Source organism: Cavia porcellus, unplaced genomic scaffold (assembly GCF_034190915.1).
Source record: "Cavia porcellus strain 051 isolate PalLab524CR breed Dunkin Hartley unplaced genomic scaffold, mCavPor4.1 scaffold_13, whole genome shotgun sequence".
NCBI classification, from domain to species: Eukaryota; Metazoa; Chordata; class Mammalia; order Rodentia; family Caviidae; genus Cavia; species Cavia porcellus.
The window spans coordinates 41,750,416-41,774,646 of NW_026947496.1; the positions used below are offsets into that span (position 1 = coordinate 41,750,416).

The following is a 24,231-nucleotide window of genomic DNA, read 5'->3' on the forward strand; positions in this document are numbered from 1 at the left end:
ATCATTCTCTTTGGATGATTCAGAGTAGAAATTTCCATACTAGGGATTAAATTTAAGATTTTCTACAATGTTTGTTTGTTTGTTGTCCCAGAGTCTCACTATATAGTTCAGGCACTCTTCCTACATCAGCCTCCTGAGTGCTGGGATTGTACCCACCACACCCAGCTACCACAATTTAATATCTACTTTTAACCAGCACTTGCATTGCACTGTCTTCTGATCATGGGCACTTAAGAACTTTAGGTTCATTGCCGTATATATTCCTATTTTAGATCATGTATGTATCAACCCATTTTCACAGAAATGCGTACTTTCTCATGTAGGGTTACCAGGGTATGGTGGATGGAGGTGCCAACATCGTGGAAGCAGACTGGGAGAGTGTCTCAAGCATCCTACAAGTGGTGAGTAACCATGTTACTGTTTGTTTGTTTCTGTATGTAAATAACTGGCTCCATTTGAAACCATTTACACTCTTGCTTCAGTAACAAAGCAAAATAATGGGCCAATGGACCTATTCTTACCTACTTCCTGGAAAGAAAACATCCCTATTTTGTCATTTAAGTACATTTTAAAAATAAAACTAAAAAGCTCTACATAGCAGAAAGTATCCTTGCAGCATAAAGTTGTGTGTCACAACTGTGGTACTTCTGGAGAATGTTGTGGTTTTTGAGACCAGACCAAAGTTGGGGCTTCTTTGGTTTGTTAGTGCTGTGTTCAGTGGCAAATCTCTGTGCTCTCTGGGCTTTTGCATGTCCCTTGGCATCCATTGTAATAAAGCTGTGCATGATTCTGCCTGGCAGCCCTTGAGGACTGTAGATTTAATGCAGGGACACTCCTCCCTGTTTTGGGCTGAATCAGACAGGGATCATTTCTGGATGTGTGTAGCGATGAAGTCATTGCCACTGCAGGCCAAACCCATTGCTTGCTTTGAATTTAAAAGGAACCTGCCCCAGAATTGCATGCCTCTTATCATTCTGAACATTGGCTGAGTAAGGTCTCCAAATCAGATGAGAAATAAAGAGATTACGTGGAAAGAATAGACTTCATGAAGATCTCTTTATTTGTGATTTGCTCTCTTAAAATGTAATGATTAATCTGTGCCTCATTTTGAATATTTTTTAATAGAAGCCAAATTGGCACATTCACTCTAAAGATAGCCATGGGTTGTATGTTTTGACACAGACTAAGTCTGCATTGGAACCTTTTTGAATTCTGCTAGACCTTGAAATGAGTGAAGTAAATTCTGACAACTACTGGTCATTAGATAAAACAATTTTTACAACACTTGAAGACAGTAGCAGCTTAATTCCACTCAGAAGAATATTTCCATTCTGCTATCATAGTTGAGACAGGAAATGTGCATATAATTGAAGGGTGTGTGTGTGAACACTGCCTGCTTCTTGTAATTCAGTTGTTCATGGTTTCATTTCTGAAACTCTATCCTTTCTTATCTCTTTAATATTGGCGCTGGTAGGTTTCAACTTTACATACAGCTGTAACAAGTCGCATGACCTTCATACTACCTTTTATCAAATCAAAGTACGGAGAATAAGCTTATCTTTGCTCTGCATTTGCCATCCCAGACGTGCCTGTGTGGAGCCAAATTCTTTGCTGTCCCAGTCACACTTTGTACAGTAGCATTAGAATCACCACTGGGGCTGAGCTAGTGAAATTACTGCCCAATGAATTTTCAACTTTAGTGGTAATTTTTTATTAAGGTTTTACCAGTTAAGTGGTGACTTTCATGGGAAAAAAAAACATGTGTTTTTACAGTCTGAAATAAGTCTTCATAAATCAGAGTGAGTCATGCACATGTCTACATGAGTACTCTTGATATGTCCACATGAATACTAGCACCTACATAAGCACAAGGGCCTTTCAGTGAACTCTCCCCCTAGAGGTCTATGTCCAGCACGGAAACCAATTCTGCTCATGACAAGTTTGCTTTGTGAAGCAAATGCACATTTAATGGATTGAGTCTAAGATGGACTTTTATCACTCATTCATAATTGATTCAAAGCGGTTTTTAATTTTTCTAATTACCACAAACCAACCATTTATCACTGGAAATTGAACCCAGTGCCTTTGCACTGAGCCATACTCCCAGTCCACTTTATTTTATTTTATGACAGGTTCTCAAGAAAGTATCCAAACTCACACACTCCTGATCAGGAGAATTACAGACATATGGGAGCGTGTCCAGCCCAACCTTAGTTTTTGAAAAACTAAGTATAAAATGTCATGATCCTCCTGTGGAAGTTTGGTAGATCAAAGCTAAGCCTTTAAAAAGGCTAGGGTACATGTGGCAGCTTGTACCTACTACAGGCCCTTGTGCAGACTACAGCTTATACGGCAGGACACAACATAAATAGCACTTTTGCTGAGAACTTACATCAGACTTCACTTACGTTTACTGTCCTGCTTTGGGAGCAACCGCACCTGGGCTCTACCCTATAAGTGAAATTGGGGGAAGTGTATACCTTTCAAATGCCTTTGGTTCACTAATTCCCATTTGTTTTAATATTTTGCTTGAACATGTGTGTAACAGATCTTTGGTCACTAGGAAGCTGCTAAACAAGCAGCTTCTCAAGTAACAGCTGATGACAAGTGGCGATAACACATCTTTTGCTCAATATGTACTTATTTGCACCATTTGGTGTTGGGACAGCTTCAGTTCAAACTGGCTAGAAGACTACTGTGCCCTTGCAGACTCTGAGCCTCTGCATATTTGGTAGATGGCTACCAGTTTTCTTTTCTTTTTTTTCCACATTTCTTTATTATTTACACTCCTGGACAGGGCATAAGTGTCATTCTTCGTAGGAAAGCACAGACTGTCACAGTGGGCTAACTGAAGATATGGAAACAAGGAGAACTTGAATTGAAAGTCCTGTGTTAAAGGTCAACCTGTGCATGTGCTGATCCATCTGGCTTTCTGTCCAGTGAGAAGGAAGTCAGTAAATGTGATTTTATGCCTTTTCCAGGGTGGGACAATTATTGGCAGCGCTCGCTGCAAAGCCTTCCGCAGCCGGGAAGGTCGCTTGAAAGCTGCTCTTAACCTGGTTCAGCTGGGCATCACCAACGTGTGTGTGATCGGTGGGGATGGCAGCCTCACCGGAGCCAACATCTTCCGGGAGGAGTGGAGTGGACTGCTGGAGGAATTGGCCCAGAACGGTATGACCCTGTTTTCACCTCTGTCCTGCCTTTCTCTAGATTTTGTTTCCCTCGCCTTCAGAGACTTGTAGAACTCACACATTTTGCCTTTTTAGAAAAGTTTTATTTATGATTGACATATAATAATTGTACATATCTGTGGGTCATTTTGCCTTTTAACTTGAGCCAATAGTAGTTTTTGTTGTAGGTCTAATAGTTTATCACCTCAAGATCTAAATGTGTACTTCGATTAATAACAATAGTGATGATAGTAAATATTATTTACCATGGACTAGGCACCATTCAGCATTTTACATAGGTGGTCCTAAAGAATCCTCATGACAGTCTGAGATAGGTTTTCTTGTTTAGCCTCATTTTACAGATACGGAATCAAAGGTCTTGTGGGAAACAAACATAACTGGCTATGACCTGGGTCCAACTGAGCCCTTGGACACCCACATCTACACTTTGAGGCATCCAACTCTGCTGGGATCTCTTTAAACTAAGTTATTATAATTTAATTTACACTTTAATGATGTTTTCACTGTGTCATGGTTTATCAGGACTATTGAGATGCTATTCAGGACTTCTGAGAACCCTGTATATACTGTAGCCTCTAATCTCTTAGAACTGTTATGATACAATTCCAGTGTACTATAAAGTACAGCCAGTGAGAGTGTATAGCACAAACTAATAGCAATTTCATGAAAAATGAAAACTTGAAACCAAGCAAGTGGCCTCAAGTTCTTTAAAAATCAATTTAGGGAATGGAGATTAGCACCAAGAACTTCTCAGTATCTTCTTAGCCACCTTGTCCGATCTGTTGCTGGCCTATTGGTAGCACAGGGGCAACCAGAGCCCCTTTGACCATTCTAATTCCATTTATACAGAATTACCTGACCCAGGTGAAAGTTAGGTAGAGACCTGACTAGCTCCCTAAGGACCTGTAAGAAATTAACATGAAGATAACATAAAGTGCTTAATTCTGAAATTCTGCTGTAGCCTAATTCAGAGTCGTGTCATTCTCTGAAGTCAGTGATAGCTAAACTTGAGATCTTCATCTACCAGTTACAACATGTGGATCCTTTTATTTTTATACTGCAGTGTTTTTGCTAATGCCAAATGATAACTCTTGTTTTCTATAATTACTTCGACTTTTGGCTTTTCTTAAGTATACAGATTCAGATTGTATATAGCTCTGAAGAAATAATAGAAAAAAGACTTAAAATTCAGTTCTTTTCCCATGGTGTACCTAAAGAATTAGCAACTCTTATTGATTATGAGGCATGTTGCTTGTTCCCAATGCAGGTAAGATCAGTGAAGAAGCCATGAAGAAGCATGGTTATCTCAACGTGGTGGGTATGGTGGGCTCCATAGACAACGACTTCTGTGGCACAGACATGACCATTGGCACAGACTCAGCTTTGCACAGAATCATTGAAGTCATTGATGCCATCATGACCACTGCCCAGAGGTAAAAGGACTTAAAGGAGACATTAGAAGTCAACTTATAGGCATGTGATAAGCTGTGGTGTAGCAATTAGTGGTGATTCTAGAATGTTCTGCAGAGGGGCATACTGGTGAAATTTCACAACTTGAGTGTTAGAAACAAGTACCAGAAAATGGTTCTCCAGTTTACTTTTCATTTTAAATTTTTAAATGTTGCTCTTTTTTTAACCTGATTACAAAAGAAAAATGCATTCATATGAGAGAAATTAGAAAACAAGAAAAAAGAATTTCTAAAGTCATGCCCTGAAGTTTCCTGAAGAAATAACGAAAGGTAAAATAACAGAGTTTTGCCACACTGCTTAAAAAGAAGCAAGGCAGAATTTTGTTACTGCTGGGTTTCCAACCTTTGACTGACACAAGTGTGGGCAGAGTAACAATAGGTTATCCCAGGCCATATGACTCATGAACAGAGTATTACTAATGAGTCTTTCTGGGACACCTTAGAATTTCTGAAGCACTTCAAAAATAATGTGAAATAATAAATAGTACAAGTGTCTCCTACTTTATGGATGAGGAGCTTGATACTTGAAACCACCCAGACAGCCAGACCTCCTGAGTCTTCTCTGTGTGTCTGTCCGATTCACACCATGTCAGCCCATGGGCAGCCATTGGAAAACCACATCTTCTCTTCAGGGTTGGAAGAATTGATTGGAGCAGCTGGATTTTTCCATTATATGAAAAGTCCCCAGTCATCAGGTGTTAACACTCATGTTTATACATGGGATATTGGATGTGATGGGAAATTTTGGTGAATGTTTAATTTTTTGCTTTTAATTACAGTAAAAGACACATGGCCATTAATCCCCTTCATAATACTACCCCTGACTTCCTGCTGCTTTAGAAGTTCTCTTTCCTGGGTATCTTCATTTGTGCTATCTTAGGTACCTCAATGTCCTGAACTGATTTAAAATGTTACTTTGCTTGATCATTTTGACTTTGGAGAAGAGCCAGAAGTTAAATGGTGGCAGATCCAGAAAATAAGGTTGATGAAGACACGTCTTTTTTTTTTTTTTTTTTTTTTTTTTTGGTAAGCCTGCCCTTGTATCAGATGGCACTTGGCATTGGTGTTCACCATTTTTTACCACACTTCACAAAGATAGTCAGGGCAGAGGACTTACAGAACTGCTTCAGCAAGTGGCAAAATGATGGGCTAAATAAGTTCAAAGCTGAGGGGTGTACTTTTCAGGAGAATTAATGACAAGTGTCTTTTGTTGTGATCGGAAAGAGCATAAGAAAGTATGCTAGAAGTACAAGTCAGTCTTAGGGCACAAGTAATAGCCTGTCGTAAAATATGTAGAGATAAAATAAGTAGAAAGTGTAGTTGCTGCTAAAGCTGTTACAAGTCTGAAACACTATTGCAGCAGCATTTGTTTCTGTAGAAAATGAGTCATTTTCTGAAGCTTAGGTACCTACTATAATTACAAATCAGGCGTTCTGTCTCACTGGCTGTAAGAACACTTTTCTGTTTGCTTTCCATGCTGTTTCCAGGAGTGGTGAATGAATGTGCCCTTTGTCTCTTTTCCAGCCACCAGAGGACCTTTGTCCTGGAGGTGATGGGCAGACACTGTGGGTATGTACCTGAATGTACCTACATGCACAACGTGGGTGAAACAGACCCTTCTTGTCATCTCTTTGGTCACCTCCTGTGGTGTGGAAGCTCCTATGGGAGTTCACAAAGAAACCAGCACCATCTGATCCATATTCCATGTTATACATGCCTGAGTTTGTCAGTGAGCCGAGGTGACCTCAGTTGCCTTGCAAGAAGTTTCCTGCTCAGGGCATTGATCCATCATCTTTTCCATGTAGGTACTTGGCCTTGGTGAGTGCCTTGGCCTGCGGCGCAGACTGGGTTTTCCTCCCGGAGTCTCCACCGGAAGAAGGCTGGGAGGAGAACATGTGCATCAAACTCTCAGAGGTAACTAGGAGCCCTAACTGCTTTAGGCATTGCCAGTCTGGACAGCCTTTCAGAAGAGTGAAAGCCTGCTTATTTAAAATAGAGTCAAACCTTTGGGAGGGGGTCTCTTTAAAGGCTGTACACATGTCTTTCTCTTCCTAAAACTTCAGAGTAACGCCAGGAAGAAACAGCCAAGATTTTGTTTTCATACAAAACAGTCAGTTCTGATTTCAAGTGGAGTAGGTTCCATGAGTTCACAGCTATTAAGGGAAATGAGATTCAGAGAGAAAATGTGTTTGCTGTTCTTCCTCCACATCCTTGAGTACGAGCACAGTTTTAAGTCCCCCAGAAGACTTGGAGTTAGATGTTTTGACGTTTCTTTCAGCTCTGAGGTCTCCAGTGTGTAGGACTGCAGGTCTGTCTGTTTGCTAATTATTTTGAGCTTGGCTTTTTCCTTCCTGTCTGGAGTTTGTTGCACATTTGTCTTTCATGCTGTGTCTGTTGACATAGGGAAAATGTCCCTCTCTAAAGGCCAAGTACATTTTAAGAAACTAAGAAAGCACTGGGTATGTAGCTCAGTGAAAAGCCTTTGAGTTCAATCCTGAGTATTACAAAAAAAGGAAAAAAGAAAAAAACACTGAAAATGCCAGTTTGTGATGCTGCTGCCAAACCAATATAAACCACATTGAGATAGCTCACCTCACCCTGGCTTCTGTGGGTCAATCTTCAGTCAGCTACTGCTCACACTTTATATGAGAAAGTGTTTAATTTGAATTTTATAGAAAGCAAATCCATTGAGAAGACATTAATCCACATCCAGAGTAGTTCTGTCAGCATGACAAATACCTGAGATAAGTCAGCTTTTTTTTTTTTAACTTTTTATCAGTACTGGGGATCGAACTCACAACCGTCTGCTTGCAAGGCAGGTGCTTATGCCACTGAGCTAAATCCCCAGCCCTGATAAGTCAGCTTTAAGGAGGAAAAGTTTACTTTGTTTCTGTTTCTTTATCAGTAAAGTACATCACAGTCCAAAAGGTTTATTTTGATTTATGGTTTCAGAGGTTTTAGTCCATGGTTAGCTGGATCCTGTGGCAGCACAGTACATCATGGTGGGAGGGTGCAGCAGAGGACTTCCGCTCACCTCACAGTGGCCAGAAAGAGAGAGAGAGGTCAGAATCCCAACATCTCTATCAAAGCAGTGCTCTTGATTACCTAATTTCCTTCTACTAGACTCTACCTCTGCCAAGCCAGGTCAGCTGCAGTGGTGCATGCCTGTAATCACAGTGCACTGGAAAGCTCAGGCATCAGGATCACAAATTCAAGCCCAACCTTGGCCATTTAGCAACTTATCAAGAGTCTAAAATAAAAAAGGCTGGGGATGCAGTTCAGTGCAGAGGCCCTGAACCTCCAAAAAAACAAAAAAGCACCTCCTAGTAGTGCCATGGGCTAGGGGTCAAACCTTCAGCACATGGTTCTTTGGGGGACATTCCAGACCCAAATGTAGCAGTATCTTTTCCACTTTCTTACCTGTCTACTTCTTGTGCCTGAGCCCAATATTATCCAATCATAATGGCAGAGAATTCTTGGCCTCATATGAGGATTCATGGAGAGATGAAAGGAACCTCTGGAATAAAGGTGACAGAAAGCTTGGTTTTCTAGGAAATTGTGTGTGTGTGTGTGTGTGTGTGTGTGTGTGTGTGTGTGCGCGCGCGCGCACGTGCGCACGCTCCCATGCACCTGAGTGTGTGGGAAGAGGATTGTTGTCTAGCCTGTATTCCTTCCTGTGGTAGGATTCAACAAATCAACACCACCCATCATAGGGCTCATCAGAGACTAAATTCTCTGTTATTTGTTAATATCGCTCAAGTCCCCAGGGACCTCTCTCCATTGTTGTACTCCTCAGTCCTCTGTGCCCTGGCCCATGATGTCCTTACCTCCCCTGGTGTTTCTAGGAAGCAGTCCTTGCAAAATGAGGGAAAGATTTCTGCCTGGAAAGAGGCCAGTTCAACAAATTAAGAATGTGAGGGTTTTAATTTTCTGTTTCCTTAGAATCGTGCCCGGAAAAAAAGGCTAAATATTATCATTGTGTCCGAAGGAGCAATTGATACCCAAAATAAACCTATTACCTCTGAAAAAATCAAGGAGGTAAGTAAATATTGTTTCTTCCTGTTAGCATGGTTGACAGGATTTCAATTTAGAACATTGCAGGGTGTTAATTTTTTCTTCTTCCTGATACTAACACAAAATACTTTCAGAGTGGTTCATAACTGGAATGTCCTGGTGGACACACAACTCCCCTACTCCAGAGAGTCAGCACTTCTTGCATTCTCTGTTAGGACATTTCTCAAGACTCTCTGAGTCCCACAATAGGCGTAGAGGAGAAAAGGTAGAAGGGCAGTCGTGTTCTTGGTGGTAGAGATTCCAGCTCTGAAACAATCCCTTTTGCGAAGGAAATGAGGACTGACCACCTGCCAGCTCTGTGATAGTAGAAAAAAATAGTATCCTCTTATTCCCCTTTCTTCTCAGAGCAAAAGCTGGGCACAGTCTCAGCAAAAAAGCTACCTCATGGCCTGTGAGTCACTGCTGCCTTGTGGCGCTGAGGAAGGACAGAGTCTGACAGGCTGTTACCATGGAGCTCGCTCAGACTGGGGCTCACCTGTCTCAACAGGGCTGTGACATATCAGCCAGAGTTCAGTGTTGTAGGCAAGGCACTGGGTGTAGCCAGGCTCTGGTCGACCTGCAGCTCAGGCAGCAGGCATTGCCAACCTGGCTTTACACACTGATTTCTTTATCACGCCTAGCAGTAGTTAATTAATGAGCCAGACATATGTCTTATGGATTCCAGTATAGTACCAGCTGTGTACCTCAGGTTTAAGTCATTGACAGAGACCTGTGAGAGCCACTGCCTATATTTACAGGAAGTGATTGATAAAATCAGGAAGAAGATTTTCTTTCTCACGTAACTGAAATAGAGATTAAATCATAGAACATTGGATCAAGAAGGGACCATGGACTCAAAATAGCCAGCATCACTGTTTGTAGAGAGGAGTGAACAGATCTAGCGAAGTTTGGTGGCTCCTGCAAGTCACAGGCTGGCTTTCCTGTGGGCATAGGACTGATTTTCCTTAGTTGGATTGTGCAGTTCAAATCACAGTTGTCCAAATTAAGGTGATACTAGGGAAATGCTTACATTTTCATGCATATAGATATTTTATATACAAGCTACTAAAACAGCATGTTTTAGAAAATCAATATTACTTTTTTTTGAGAATTGAGAGATGAAGATTTTGTTTTACAATAAAAGAATTATTTTAAAAATATTTGTTCCACTGATCATCCTTTTAGGGAGCCAAGTTTAGAAATGATCATTTGTGCCACTCAGGTGTAAAGGAAGAATATGAGAAATATTTGCTCAGTGCCAGTGCCAAATCTGTGTTGATGTGTCACTTTGCTGTGTAATGGTCTGAATTCCTGATGAAAATTTTTCTGTGCAGCTTGTGGTATCACAGCTGGGATATGACACTCGAGTGACAATTCTTGGACATGTGCAAAGAGGAGGGACCCCTTCAGCATTTGACAGGATTTTGGTAAGTGAGGATGGAAGATGCCAGATATTTCCACAAGGTGTCTGGGGAAGAAATAGTTCTAGACACTGAAAGGAATCAGTTTATCATAAAAGCTTACTGGTAGACTCCTCCCTGGGTTGTAGTGACTCTTGTCTTATTTGAAAGATCCTTTGCGATTTGCTGGCATAAAGTGACTTCCCAGCCTAGGGTGGGAGGCCCTCATGACACTGGAGATCTCAGCTAACATGGGAAGTCTACTGTGAGGACAACACCAGGAGACTAAATCCAGGGGTAGAAAGCAGTGTTCCAGACCAAACCAAGGGGACGATTGGAGTCCTGAGCCCAAACCCTCAATTCTTAGTATTCCTTGCCCACTACTCATCACTAATCCCCATCCCTTCCATAGCTTGCTGATCTTACTGGAATCACAATCTCTTCATTCCAGAGGGGTGGCCTGGAGCTAAGTGGGAAGGGTGATAAGTGCTCTGTTGAGCCCACATTCCACACATGGAAAGTGGGTCCTGGCGTGGTCCTCAGGGGTCGTGGGTGGCAGTGCCTCATCTGGAACAGGATAGTGGGCCATCTTTGACTGTCACGATGTCATTTCCAGGCTAGTCGCATGGGGGTGGAAGCAGTCATCGCCTTGCTAGAGGCCACTCCTGAGATCCCTGCCTGTGTTGTGTCACTGAACGGAAACCACGCTGTGCGCCTGCCCCTGATGGAGTGTGTACAGATGGTGAGTGAGGGGTGGTGTGGACACAGACACATGCTACCAGTCAGGCCAGGTGGGTGGCTCGAGCTGTCCAGTCTACAGCCTGTTGGGTGCTCACCAGCCTAAATGGCTTCTTCAAGAACGTGATGAGCTACCCAGGGAGTGATGGCTGCAGGTTTCCTATTTTCACTGCACAGTGCATAACTCACTTTGGTTTTGTTTTTTGTGTTTTGTTGTTGTTGTTTTGTTTTGTTTTGTTTTTAGGTTCCAGGAATCAAACTTAGGACCTCACACTTGCCAGGCAGGTGCCGCACCACTGAGCTATATCCCCAGCCCTGCACAGTGTATAAACCCATACTGTCTCTACTTTCTTATTTTCTAAGCTACCATCCATGGGGCACTTCTTATTAGTCACTTCCCTGGGGGTGAATCTAGTCCACCAGAAATGCGTATTCTTTGAGAACTCTTTTGACTGACTCTGTCAACAGTCAAAAAGGTTCCAGGGGGCTTGTGGACACCCATGCTCCAGGGTTCAGAAAGTGCAAGAAAATGCCCTGGCTGAAGTGTGTAATGTGACATTTCATAGAAGGTGTGACATGGCTTTTTTTCCAGTTTTAGTCACTTCTGTCCTTTTGTGCTCAAGGTTATTCAAATCTGTGATGAGACATTGACATGGTTTCCACTGACATTCTGAGATGAGCCCACCTCCTTCAGGCTCAGAAGTGCTTGCAAGTGGTTGAAAGAAACATGAGTTAAAATTTTCCAATCATCAGTAAATGAAGTGGCAGTAGAGTTAGTTCCATTTGAAATGGCCATTGCCTTTTCTTTTTCCAAAGCTTAGTCATGACCGTTGCTTTATTTTTCCAGTAACCTTGAGGTGTGTTTCTTTTATAATATGCATTTATAGAGAGAGAAGTTGACAAGTAATTAAAAGGGCTTGCCAAAAATAACCTTAAAAACCCAATAGTTGTGGAGAAAGTTTGTGTGCATGTATGTTTATGTGGGTGTGTTCCCATTTGTGGGTACAGTGTGTGTGGTATGTGTCTGTGTCTCTGCATTGCGTGAATATCCTTGGGGACAGGTGAATAAGAAGTAGCTGAAAATGTGAAGGATGACAGGCCTAAAAGGATCACAGCCCTGAGCTATGTGCACATTTCTTAAGAGTGTCTTGTGTCTAGTTACAAGTTTGGTGGCTGTAACTTAGCTTCTTCTTCAAGCCATCACATAAGGGTTTTGTTATTAAAAGTTATAGTGAGCCATTTGGTGAGCATCTGCAGAGTGTCATTTACTAAAGGTCTGATCTTTTTTAATAATCAGAGACAATCCTGGAAGTAGGGCTATTTTCTTTATCCTACAGATGAGGAAACTGAAGTTTAGGGCAACAGGAAACTTGCCCAAGATCCTAAGGTTGGCTGGAGCTGACTGGCGTGTGTGTGTTTGTCCTGAGCCCTGTCTTGAGATAGCCCTGGCCCCTCTGCTGCCCTCAGTCCGCTGTAACCACATTTAGATCCTACAGCCCCTATGAGTCCACCCATAGGCTGTGTTTTTCTCAGAATTTTTTAGAACCTTCCCTGAGAGAGCCCTGTCCAATAGTTTTGTCCTTGTGAGGGAAAATGCTGGCAATTTCACAGCCGTAGATAGCCAGTGCCACCTTTCTCCTCCTTTTTACCTGGAAGTAGCTTGAGCTGGGTGAACCCCAGGGGCATCAGCCTCACAGCTGAAACTGACAGCTGGCATCCAAGTTCCAGGTGTGGTGGAACCTAGAACTTCCCCAGACAGTACAACCTTGGGGCAGCTGGCAAGGTTGTACTGTGAAGAGGTCCAGCCACAGAGGTCTGAGCGTTTCCCCACCTGCAGACATACTAACCCTTGACACAATCTTTCTTCCTTTCTTTTTTAAAAGACCCAAGATGTACAAAAGGCAATGGATGAGGGAAGATTTAAGGATGCTGTGAAACTCCGAGGGAGGTGAGTTACTTTAAAGAAAACCTTATTTCATCAGGAACTTCTCCTCCGCAGGTCTGGTCATCTAGAATATGGTTAGAGGGTATTATTTATTATATCTCAATATAAAAATGTGTGAAGCAAGTAAAGTAATACACAAGGCACTTTTTTTGTAGGGTGAATGCGTAGATGGCTAGAAAGAAATTCTTTTGTCTATTTGACCTTTTGTGAGGGGCAGGGTGATGGTTGCCCAGAACCCAATGAAATTAAGATACAAGGTGACACAATGCCACCATTTTGAAAAGAAATTTGAGAAGAAATGAGAATGGCACTTTTCCTTAGTCTGTTTCTAAACTAAAAATAGCATGCTGAGTCCTCGGCAAGGGCCCTGCAGGTTGTGGGTGGTGGTAGGGCCTCTGTCTTCCCCAGTAGTGAGAGGACTGACTGAGGGTCCGTACAGCATCTGCCATGGATAACACTGTTGTTTGTCCCCACCCCAGGCTCCCTCCCATGGTTTTCCCTTTGACCCAACAACTTCCTTGTCTTTCAGGAGCTTTGAAGGCAACTTGAGGACCTACAAGCGACTTGCCATCAAGCTGCCTGATGATCAAATCACAAAGGTAGGTGGCCAGCTCCCATGGAGCCCCTGTCCTCCTGTGGCCTCAGTGCCCTCCTGCCTTCCTTGATGCTGATCCCAGCTCAAGCACTGGCTCCTGGAGGAAGACTGTCCTTGACCTTTCCATCCTAACCTTTTTCCTACTGTAGAGTTCATTTTCTTTCTGAGCAGCAAATGGGAGCTCGCACACACCTGGTGACCTGGGCCTGCTTTTCCTGTTTTCAGACCAACTGCAATGTGGCTGTCATCAACGTGGGAGCGCCCGCCGCTGGCATGAATGCGGCCGTGCGCTCTGCCGTGCGTGTGGGCATCGCCGAGGGCCACAAGATGTTTGCAATCTATGATGGCTTTGATGGCTTCGCCAAAGGCCACGTGAGTCTTCCCAGGTGGTCCTAGGCAAGTGGGAATGTCACTGCATGTGAAGAGACAAGCCCTCACTGCACCCCAAGCTCCTTCCAACACTTATAATCCTGGGTTCTGTGCCATGGTACCTATAAAGATTGCCTACTTTAAAAATAACTTCTGTTTTAAGACCTTGCTATAAGTTAGATTCTCAGCCTTCAAATTAAATGCAGCCTGAAATGTATTTTCAAGTTTTCTCAAAAGACACTGTGGGAGAGTGGTATGTGACAGTTGCCCCTTCATAGGCTGTCAGGTTTGTATGAAGCACTATTGGCAAAGTACATGGTTAGTTTTCCACTTCACATCTTGAATCACTCAGCATTGCTGGAAGAAACACAGCTTGGTAGTGAGTCACACTTCTTTATGGAAATAACCTATTGAAAGACAAGTCTGAGCCATTTTTTTTATTAGTACATATTTGTAGTGCATAATGAGTATATTAATCATGGAGACTTGGCACAGGTACATTATGTCTTAATTCTTTTTATTTCTCCTTTCTGAGCTGTTTTTGAAACTTTGTGATTTCTCTTTTTCTTCTCACTTTATCTGTTTTATTCTATGTCTGCCATTAGATCAAAGAAATTGGCTGGACAGATGTTGGAGGTTGGACTGGCCAAGGAGGGTCCATTCTTGGGACAAAACGGTAATTTCAAAGTATTAACTCTCTGACTTCCTCCTAAGGAAGAAAAAAGGGGCTTATTCCAGAAGAGAACAGCTGGATATTGATACTTCTCCTAATTTACTAGAAAAGGTTCCTAAAGGGAGAGGTACAGGCGTGTGATACTCATTCTTTACCCCAGGAACTTGATCATATTTTAGGCCACTGGGGATGATTATCAGAGCATGGAGAAGTGGGGATGTAACTTGTGTTAGTCACTTTCCCATCCCTGGAACACAATACCTGACAAGGGAGGAGAGGTTTATTGGTTCATAATTTCCTGTGGGTTCAGTCCAAAGCTGGCTGGCTCCAAGACAGAAACACATGGAGGAACAGCATGGGGGAAGAAAGCTGCTCATTCCATGGCACCCAGGAAACAATACCCCTGCAGTTCATACCCCCAAGGGACTCACACCCGAGATTCCAACCAGGTCCCATCTCCCAACAACACCAGCTGCAAAATTCAGCAGTGGATGAGTCTTCCGATGAGCATAGCACTCCGTGATCCAATCACCTTCCAAACATGTGAGACTTTGGGGGGACATTTTAGATCAAAACCATAACACTTTTGGACATTTTTCTCTAATAATTCCTTACTTTGATTTTTTTTGAAGAGCAATCTGGTATCCAGAAAGCCTCTCTCTGATGTAGGTCATAAATGAGTGATGATACTGAGCCTCAGTTACCAAGCTATGTAAACAGGTGCTGAAGTTCTGCTGAAGGAGGCTCCTCCTGTTGGTGGGAACCACAGAACTGAGCTGCATGGTGACATGCATGGGGAGGCTAAGATTTACACAGCTGAGGAAATGCTCTGAGTAAACTCTAATATCAAGATACATTATAATAAGTTTCAGTGTTCCCATGAAGCTGAGGTTAGGATATTTTCACAAGGTGCAATATTTAATACTAAATTTAAGTCTTACAAGCGCCTGCCTGGTAATCACAAGGTCGTGAGTTGGATCCCCAGTATCCAAAAAAAAAAAAGAAAACAACCTAAGTCTTTTTCATCACTGATTATCTCAAGGGTACAACTGTTAATACCAGTCAGTTATCATAGTTCACATTTTAATCTGGAAGAAAGGAATGTTTAGGTAAATCTAAAAAAATATATATTGGGTTCCATATAACCGTGGTATACTAGTCCCTGGAAATCAAATCAGTCCTTTGTGCTGCTTTTAAAACAGGATCTCAGTAGCACCTAGCTAAGAGTGAGAATTCCACAGGCTGGGGTAGATCTCCAAAGCTGTGCCATGGTGTTGGGCCTCTGGATGACAAAGCTTTAATTAGAAGTAGATGTATCTATAAATATGCATCCCAGACTTCTACAAACTGGCCACAAACAGCAAATGTAGGGGTTTTGCAGATTGCTCTTGAGTAGTTAGAAGGAACAAGTTGGCAGTGTTGGGCATACTCTGAAGAAGCTTGAAAAACTGCACCAGAAGACGTGAGGGATTTTGCAGGTGGCTATGTCCACTTGTCTGCTCTAATTTGCAGTGCTTACATACTTTCACCCTAAAACTTCTTACAAAAATAAAAGCACTTTATTTTCTCCAGTAAGCATAAGAGATTAGGAATAGTAGCTGTTGGATGGAATTTTTGGAATGGGGCATAACCAAATATCATTTACCTAACACTGCACTTCTTGATCATGTCATTTAATATAAGTGACAACACAGGAGAGGAATAGCAAGTATAGGTGGGTGTGGTTTTAAATGAAATTATATTGAATAATAAATATATAAAACTTATTTGGAAGCTGTATATTTCCATTTAAACAATTACTGATAGTGATCATAAGCTACGGTTAATTATTTTTCTCATAAGACAGTAGAATTCTTTTTAGTTAGACCAATTAACTGAAACAATTCTCACTTACCTTTTTGACATGATTGCTGACCACTGCTGCTTTGTGAAAGCAGCAAGCACTCACTGCCCAAGTTGCCATGTGCCTACCACGATGGCATAAAGGAAGCAGCCCCTTAGTACCAAAGAGTTTTGGCCAGGGACAGGAGATGGGAGCAGAAGGCTGGGGAACAGAGTGGTCTTCAAAGGGATGACCAGCATGATGCACATCACGGTATGTGTAAAGCTTGTGAAAATTTCTGACCTCTCCTCCTGATTTGTTTTTTAGCACCCTACCTGGAAAGTACTTGGAGCAGATCGCTGAACAGATACGTGTCCATAACATCAATGCCCTGTTGATCATTGGTGGATTTGAGGTACAATATTGTTTTAGTTTTGAGAACTGATTGATAACTCTGGGTTGGCTTCACACAAGTTGATTGTTGATACAGGAACAAGAATTATAGATTCCTGAGCCTATCACTGGCTAGTTGTCCTGCAACTAGTGCAATGAACAACATGGTGGCAAAATATGGTATAAGCCTGACCTACTTTCAATAAAGTAATGCACTAAGGAAACAAAGGCTTCACTCCTTAACTGAAACTCATGAGTTCTAATTTATTTATTTCCAGTCTGTAGAAATCCATCTCTTAAATTTGAAGCCAGTTGTCTCTAGAGAAGAAAGTGATTACATGGTTAAATTTCCTTTATAGATTTTTAAAAGCATGTACCATATTAGACTGTAGTCTTTAGTTATGCCCTATTCAAAAAGATCAGTCCCATGATAACCTTTTGATTAAAAAAAATATAGAACCTCAAATAACCAGACTGCAACTATTAAGAGACTATTTAGTTCTACTTCTAAATGATAATGTCTGTTTTTCTCCCTTGTGCTTTGAAAACCGCTCTGCTTGCCTGTGGTTTTAATGCATCTCCATGTTGATTTTTTTAGTGGTCCATGGTACCCCAGTACGTACCCCGTGTGCTCTGGTAGCAGTGGCTCCCCAAGGCTCCCACGCCCTCGCTCCTGGTGCCACCCCTCCATGTCTCTCTTCCCCGCTTTCCCGGCCCCCACAGTGACACACACTTATCTGACAGGCCTACCTGGGACTCCTAGAGCTGTCAGCTGCCCGGGAGAAACACGAGGAATTCTGTGTCCCTATGGTTATGGTTCCTGCCACTGTCTCCAACAATGTGCCCGGTTCCGATTTCAGCATCGGGGCAGACACAGCTCTGAACACTATCACAGACGTAAGTGCGTATGTGCCAGCAAAGCAGGTGTGGCTGACGCTAACCGCAGGCTCCGGCTCTCTTTATCTACCAGTGCACTAGAAATAGCTCCTGCCAACCACCAAAATGAATTCTTTTAATTATTTTATTTTTGCACAAAAATACACTAAAAAGTCCATTAGGCTCTCAAAACTGTTGATTTAGCTCGCTGAATGTTTACCACTTGTCCTGCTATGCAGCGGCTGGGCTGACAACTTATCACTGTCTAGAGCTATTAAGTGACAGTGATTTTCCATAGCTAAGCGGATCAGATCATAGCATTTTTTGACTTAGGAATCATTAAAATTAGTTGGGTTTTTTTGTTCTTTTTGGAGGGTGTTGAATCTAATTTATTTCCAGCCTCTAACATCTTATCACGATGAATCTTGAGTTCAAGGTTCTCTCTTAAGGATACTTAAGGACAAACATTGAACTAAATGTCTTGTAATTTTATTCTTTTACCTGAATTCATTGCTCACACTTACTATATTTTGGTTATGGCCATTCATATTATTTTTCCACTGGTAAATTGGTGGTCTTAAATTACATCCAGAAATTTTTTTTTTTTTTTTTTTTGGTCTTTTTCGTTTTTATTGGTACCAGGGATCGAACTCACGACTGCCTGCTTGCAAGGCAGGCGCTTATGCCGCTGAGCTAAATCCCCAGCCCCACATCCAGAAATATTGATGCTCTTTTAGGTTGTTTGTTTGTTTGTTTTAAATTCAATGTCATAAAATTTTTCAGTTATTTTCAAGTTTTTATTTTCCTTAAGAAACCTAGATCTTGTAAATGATGTTTTTCTAAGATTTATTTTTCTTAAATTCTTGGCATCACACTTATTTCTAGCACTGGTAAATAAAAGCCCCCCAAAAGCTTTAAAAATAAAACTTAGTTGGTAAGTATTGCTTAGCACTTATTTCTTGCTTTTCTGAACTTCTAAACCTTCCTAAGTTTCTTTGCTAAAGCTTCCTGCCCAGTGTCTCCTGGAAGCAATATTTATTTATTTACCATCACTAACCTCTTACTTAGATACTGCATGTGCTTTCTGGTGACAGTTGTTACAGCTTTTGCTGCTATTGGCTGATTCAAGCTCTTGATGGATTTTCATTAGTAAATGTAAAGATGAGTATCTCCCACAAAATGAACTTTATCTTTTTTCTCTTTTATCTGCTTTAGCCAGATTTTAGGTCTGCATAAGCTGAGTTTGCAGGGAAAGCAATTAGAGCTTTTTCCTCATTGTTGCCTAATTAAATTACCTTAGTGGCTAGGTGGGGATCTGGACAGCTGTCATTTGCAGTTAGTAGCAGCAAAGCTTCTATAGGTGCTGACCAAGACTGGTGTTTACCTCAAGTTGGTGTTTGTCTCCTCGTAGATATTTGTACTTTCAAGCATGAAGGAAAGATTTTCTCATTTTACAGTTCCAAGTTCCTCTGCTACAAGCTATAAGAATTGTTTCCTCCAGGATTTTAAATATATAATACACATATAGTGGAACATTTGAAAACCAAAATATATAGGGAGAACTGCCGCAAATTATCTATTCCCTTGCCTTCTTACTTTCCTTTGAGGGATTTTGTAAATTTTCTTAAATTTAGTCCTTTATTCATTTGAGTTTTTCAAGACTAGAATGTTTGAGAAAGAAAAAGAACAAGTTGGTATTTACCATTTCTGATGGATTCAGGCACAGTCATACATGGTAAGTGTGTGAGTGTCTGTATTTGTGTGATATATGTTCTGTTGCTGAAGCTCCAAGGAGCTGGATCATCTTGGTTTTGATGTCTTCAGGTGTACAGCCAAGGCTGGGCCAGTCAGGATGCCCTAGGTGTGTGCTGAGATTGCTCTGGAGCCCAGGGAGGAATGAGAAGACAAACTGTCCTTTTGTGTCTCCTGAAGGCAAAGGCTCCAAAATACCAGCATGGCACCAGTTTCTTCCAGTGTTCATTTTATAAGTGATATTGATTCCTTGTTAGTATAGTTTGGATATGGTTCTGAACTAGGCTACGCTGACCAATGACGGGACCAGCCTCATTCCCAAAAAATGAGTACATGAGGGATATGTTCCCCCATTTCCCTTCTGACAGTTCTGGTATATCAAGGCAGCCCTCAAGGATTAAGGGTTCATAGCAAGTTAGTATCCATTCATTAACTGTACGTAATAACTTAAGCAGGTGTCCTAAACAGGCCACCTGTGTAGTCTGAGTAGCTTTTAATTTTATAACCCATGGACATCTCCCCATATTAAATGGTTCCTTTTGTTCAGATTTGGTGTTCCCAAGTGCACATGCTTTCACAGCTAGGGGATATTTGCAATATCAAGGAACGTTTTGGGTTGTTAGAACCAGGAAAAAGTTTGCTCCCAGCATCTAAACGGTAGAGGTCAGGGATTCTGTTTATCATCCTGCCACACACAGGAGAATCTCCACCACAGGCAATTATCTGGCTTTATTAAGGACAAGAAACCCTGAGCTAGTCTTATTTTATTAAACTGTCATCACCTTTGGGTATTTAATCATTGTTTTCATTAATCATTACCTCCTTGCCAGTAGTAATGCTTAACTTACAGATGCATCCTTAGAAATGAATCTCAGTAAATGCAGACAGTCTTCTGAAGCAAACAAAGTTAATAAAGTACCTCAGAGCACAAGTTTAGGAAATTCTGTTGATAAAGCTGCAGGATTTTTCAGTTGGATTTACTTTTTATCCCTTACCACTGGTGCAGCATTTTGTTCCACCTCAGAACAACCCAAAGCAAGCAGAGTATGAGTTGCCAGTGAATGCCATGAAGGTGGCATTGACCACAGCCCAGAGGATAGCCCTGAATTATGATCACCAAGAAACTGAATAGCATAATTACATTCCTAAACTCTATTCCATCTCTTTTCTTGGTGTGGATCACTCCAAACATGCAAGAAGGTTTAATAGTGTTTTAAACTGCACACCTGGTGCCAGGAGCAGGTGCAGCCACTGTCACTCTCTGCAGGAGCCAGAGGCAGGAGTCTTCTGTGTCTTCAGAGCTCCCTAGTTTCCTGGAAAAGGCTCCCTGGCTTCAGATTGCCCCCTCATTTGCTTGGAGATTGAAGTAAATCAAAGAGGAATAAAAGGGAGAAAAAACATACAATGTTCTTGGAGCAATACAACCACTATCAGAGATTTCGAAGTGGAGTTAAGAAAATAATACCCCTGACTGCAATCAACCCTTCTAATCTAGTATGCACAGAATACTGTGATCTCCAAGATGATCACCTGTACTCTTTGACTTCAGGTGGGGGGCCTTCTGAGAGACCTGAATTAACCCTGAGATAGAGCCCATCCCATATTAACCCTGAACCTACCTTAGTAAAGTGAGAGAAAATGCCTTTCTCAAAGTGTTGAGGAGGCCAACAAATAGTGTGTGTGCCGGCCAGCAGCATCCCTAAGACAGTTCTGATGTCAATTGTCAGAATCTGTAGCAAGACTTCCCCAAGGGTGCGTGTACTGAGCTCTAGTGGAGGTGAGGGCTGGCTGCGGTAGGCACTGGGGACCTACTGTCCACATTGCCATCAAGTTCCAGTGCTGACTGTCTGTGTCACCTTCCTACTGACCACTCCAAGAACTAACCTATTTGCAGGTCCACAGCCCATTGTTCCGAATTCTTGGGCCACACAGGCACGTGTTTGGATTGTAGAACAGTACTACAGGCACGTGCCATATTGTAAAACCCTCATAGGAAGGCCTGAGTCCCCATCTGCTTTCAACATTAGTATCTCTGCAGCAGATTAGACTGATACATCGAAAAACAGGTAAAACTATCAATGGGTCAGGCTTGCCACCAAATAAATGGTTTACAGAAACTCCTTGCTTTGTTGGGAGCTTCTTGAATTCAGGAACTGTGGGTGAGTGGACCAGCATTCTACTACTAATTTGTTTTTCACCCAAGGCAGAGAGTCAAAACCTCTGCCTATGGGATAAAGAATAGCTCACTTTCTTGACATCACAGCCCAAAGGTTTCACTCACACTGGAATTCCAAAGCAGTTGACTGGGTTCTCGCTGGTCTGTCCTGCTTTTAATGTAAGTAATGCCTGGGACCCTAAAAGGGAATCTCCCTCCAGAAGGGAAGTGGTTTCTCTGCCCAGAGCAGAGAGATTGAAGAGGTCTGGGGTCCCCAGTGACAGGCTAGTGAGTAACATAATTACATGCCTCCTTGTGTCGCCTGCTATGGCAGCATGTGCCTGCCTTCAAAGGATCCCTCTCTGTATCAGTGATGCCAGTCATTTGATGTCTTCCTGATAGCCATGTGCTCTTCCTGCCCTTTGCCTGCAAAACTTACAGGATTGGCATTGACTGTACCTTAAACTTCCTAACCTAATTGGCTTTCTCCACCTACTGTGAGATGCCAAGAAATGAGCAGCTGTTCTGTCTAATGACTAACACCATGATGCCACACATCTGCCCCATGCCTGATGCCTGCTTTGCTGCTTGCTTTACGCCACCTTACCTCAGCTGCTTATGGCCTCCTCCTATGGGATGAGGGGGACAAGGATGAAGGCCATGCCATGTGGCCCATGCATGATTGAGGCATACCCTCCTTCCTGCAGGGATGCTAATCTAGGCATCCTTTGGCTCTGTTGATCCGCATGAAACAGCTTCACCCTGGCGACTCAGGTCCCTCTGTCACATCCTGGAGCCACAGCCCACACCCAGTGACCAGCAGGTGATGTGCCTGTGCCCTGCTAACTGCCGTGGCCCTGCTGCTTCAGGCTTTCAACAGTGCGCTCGTGATGGCTAAGGCTCGAGACAGCCACGAGGAGTTTTGCTTTCCTGTGTGCGTCGTGGCTGCTACTATTAGCAACAGTATCCCAGGCACAGACTTTAGTATTGGTTGTGATACTTCCCTGAATGTGCTTGTCCAGGTAAGAGAACTCTGTTTCTACTCTTGCTTTGTTTTGTCTTAACCCTGTGTTTCTTCTGCCTTCAAAAGGCTACCTGTCAGGGCTAACTCCATCATGGAGTCTCTGTCCTTCCCCCAATCCCATCCTGAGCAAAAGTGGAAGGGGGAGCCCATCATGTGGTACATGCCTGCAATCCCAGCTACTTGGGGAGCTGAGACAGCAGGATTACATATTCAGGGCCAGCTTGGGCAACTGAACAAGACTTTATCTCAAAATAAATATTAAAATAGGGGCTAGGAATTTAGCTCAGCAGCATAAGCACCTGCCTTGCAAGCAGGCGGTTGTGAGTTCGATCCCCAGTACCAATAAAAAGTTAAAAAGTTAAAAAAAAAAGTATAAATATTAAAATAAGAGCTGGGCATATAGTTGAGTGGTAGAGCACTTGCCTAGCATGTGTGAGACCCTGAGTTTCATCTTCAGTACAGACAAATTAAAAAAAAGAAAGAAACTAAAAGGTGAAGCCCATTTAAGTAATCTTTCAGAGTAAATGAACCAGATGTCCCCCATTAGCTTGACTTTATAACAGACTAATTTTTTCCTAGTTTCTCTTGGGGGACCCTGTCTTTGTCAATTAAAGTTAAATGTTCTATGCAATCATTTTATAGTAATACTATACCACCTAGGCAAGGGGTGTGGTGGGCATCATTTCTGGTAAAGCCTGTTGCTTCTGTCCAAATTCTAATAGCACTAGAGGGGGATCATAGAGCAAGTCACTGAAATGTGCACAAAGAGGATTTGGATGCTAGGTGAGTATGAAAGCTCCAGAACAAAGCATACTGACCCATCTGTCCAAAAGGAGTCCCAGGCTGCCAGCTGACAGCACATCCTTCCTGGTGAGATGAGAGGAACTCTAGAAGCTAAAGTCATGCTCTCCCGGGAGGGTGCTTTACCAAGGACTGATCTTTGGGCATGGACTGTTTCAGGAGGTCCCAGACATGGTGCTGACATCCACACTGCAGTGCATGTAATGTAGAGTTCTCATGAGCTGGCCCCTCTGTGTTGAACACTGGGACTTCTCAGGTAGCTCCAAAGGCCTGTGCTGCAGGGAGTGACCCACACCTATCAGGAAGAACCCTGGTCCCTGTGTGGTGACTTCTGACTCACCATGCTAGCACTGCCTAGGACCGTGACTGCTGGCTCTTATCTTAGACATTCATGTCCAAGTTGGCTCCAGAGTGAGAGCAGGGAGAAATCACAACTTTGTTGCTAGATTCCTTAGTTCAGCCTTGCACACAACCTCAGAGAACATTAGTTTCACTCCAGGTTCTTCTAAGTTGACTTATAAGACAGGAATAGGAGAACAAAGGCCTCCAGTTAAGCCAATCATCCTAAGTCTCCATTAAAATCTTTACACTCAACTCATAAACTGATGGACACCCTTGAGGTGTCTCCATCATGCTTGTTCTTGGGATGTCCCAGCAGGAGGATGGCCTCCCAGAGCCTAGCCTCAGCTCAGGACCAAGGTAAAAGCACTATTTCCCTTCCTGAGAGTTGTCTCTCTGCATGTTGGATAAGATTATAGACAAGCAATCAGCTTGCTGTGAGTGACCAGGCTTTGTCCTGGCTTTCCTCTCCTTCCACACTTTCCAGGAAAAAATTTACCATCTCACCAGCTTTAACCACTCAATGTTTGTGATGTAGAACAACCCTGGCTGCACTGGCAGGGAAACAAATTTTGCTCAGCCAATAGAGGGTCAAAACCCAGTCTGCCTGTTGCCCAGCCTCGCACCATCTGGTCA

At 42.5% G+C, this 24,231-nt stretch overlaps 1 protein-coding gene across 4 annotated transcripts in view; it reads left to right on the forward strand.

Annotated features, from left to right (window-relative positions):
- Positions 1–24,231, forward strand: part of Pfkp (phosphofructokinase, platelet) — a 62,999-nt gene that overhangs the window by 25,052 nt on the left and 13,716 nt on the right. The window contains exons 3-17 of one of the 4 annotated variants that reach the window (XM_063260145.1): positions 324–401; positions 2,982–3,171; positions 4,459–4,624; positions 6,185–6,229; positions 6,466–6,574; positions 8,603–8,698; positions 10,048–10,140; positions 10,730–10,855; positions 12,735–12,799; positions 13,326–13,395; positions 13,617–13,763; positions 14,366–14,436; positions 16,583–16,670; positions 17,393–17,545; positions 22,301–22,453. In XM_063260145.1, the coding sequence (XP_063116215.1) occupies positions 324–401; positions 2,982–3,171; positions 4,459–4,624; positions 6,185–6,229; positions 6,466–6,574; positions 8,603–8,698; positions 10,048–10,140; positions 10,730–10,855; positions 12,735–12,799; positions 13,326–13,395; positions 13,617–13,763; positions 14,366–14,436; positions 16,583–16,670; positions 17,393–17,545; positions 22,301–22,453 (1,650 nt within the window). The remainder of the gene's footprint in view (positions 1–323; positions 402–2,981; positions 3,172–4,458; positions 4,625–6,184; positions 6,230–6,465; positions 6,575–8,602; positions 8,699–10,047; positions 10,141–10,729; positions 10,856–12,734; positions 12,800–13,325; positions 13,396–13,616; positions 13,764–14,365; positions 14,437–16,582; positions 16,671–17,392; positions 17,546–22,300; positions 22,454–24,231) is intronic. The other 3 variants (XM_013156392.3, XM_003473404.5, XM_063260144.1) reach the window with 3 other exon arrangements.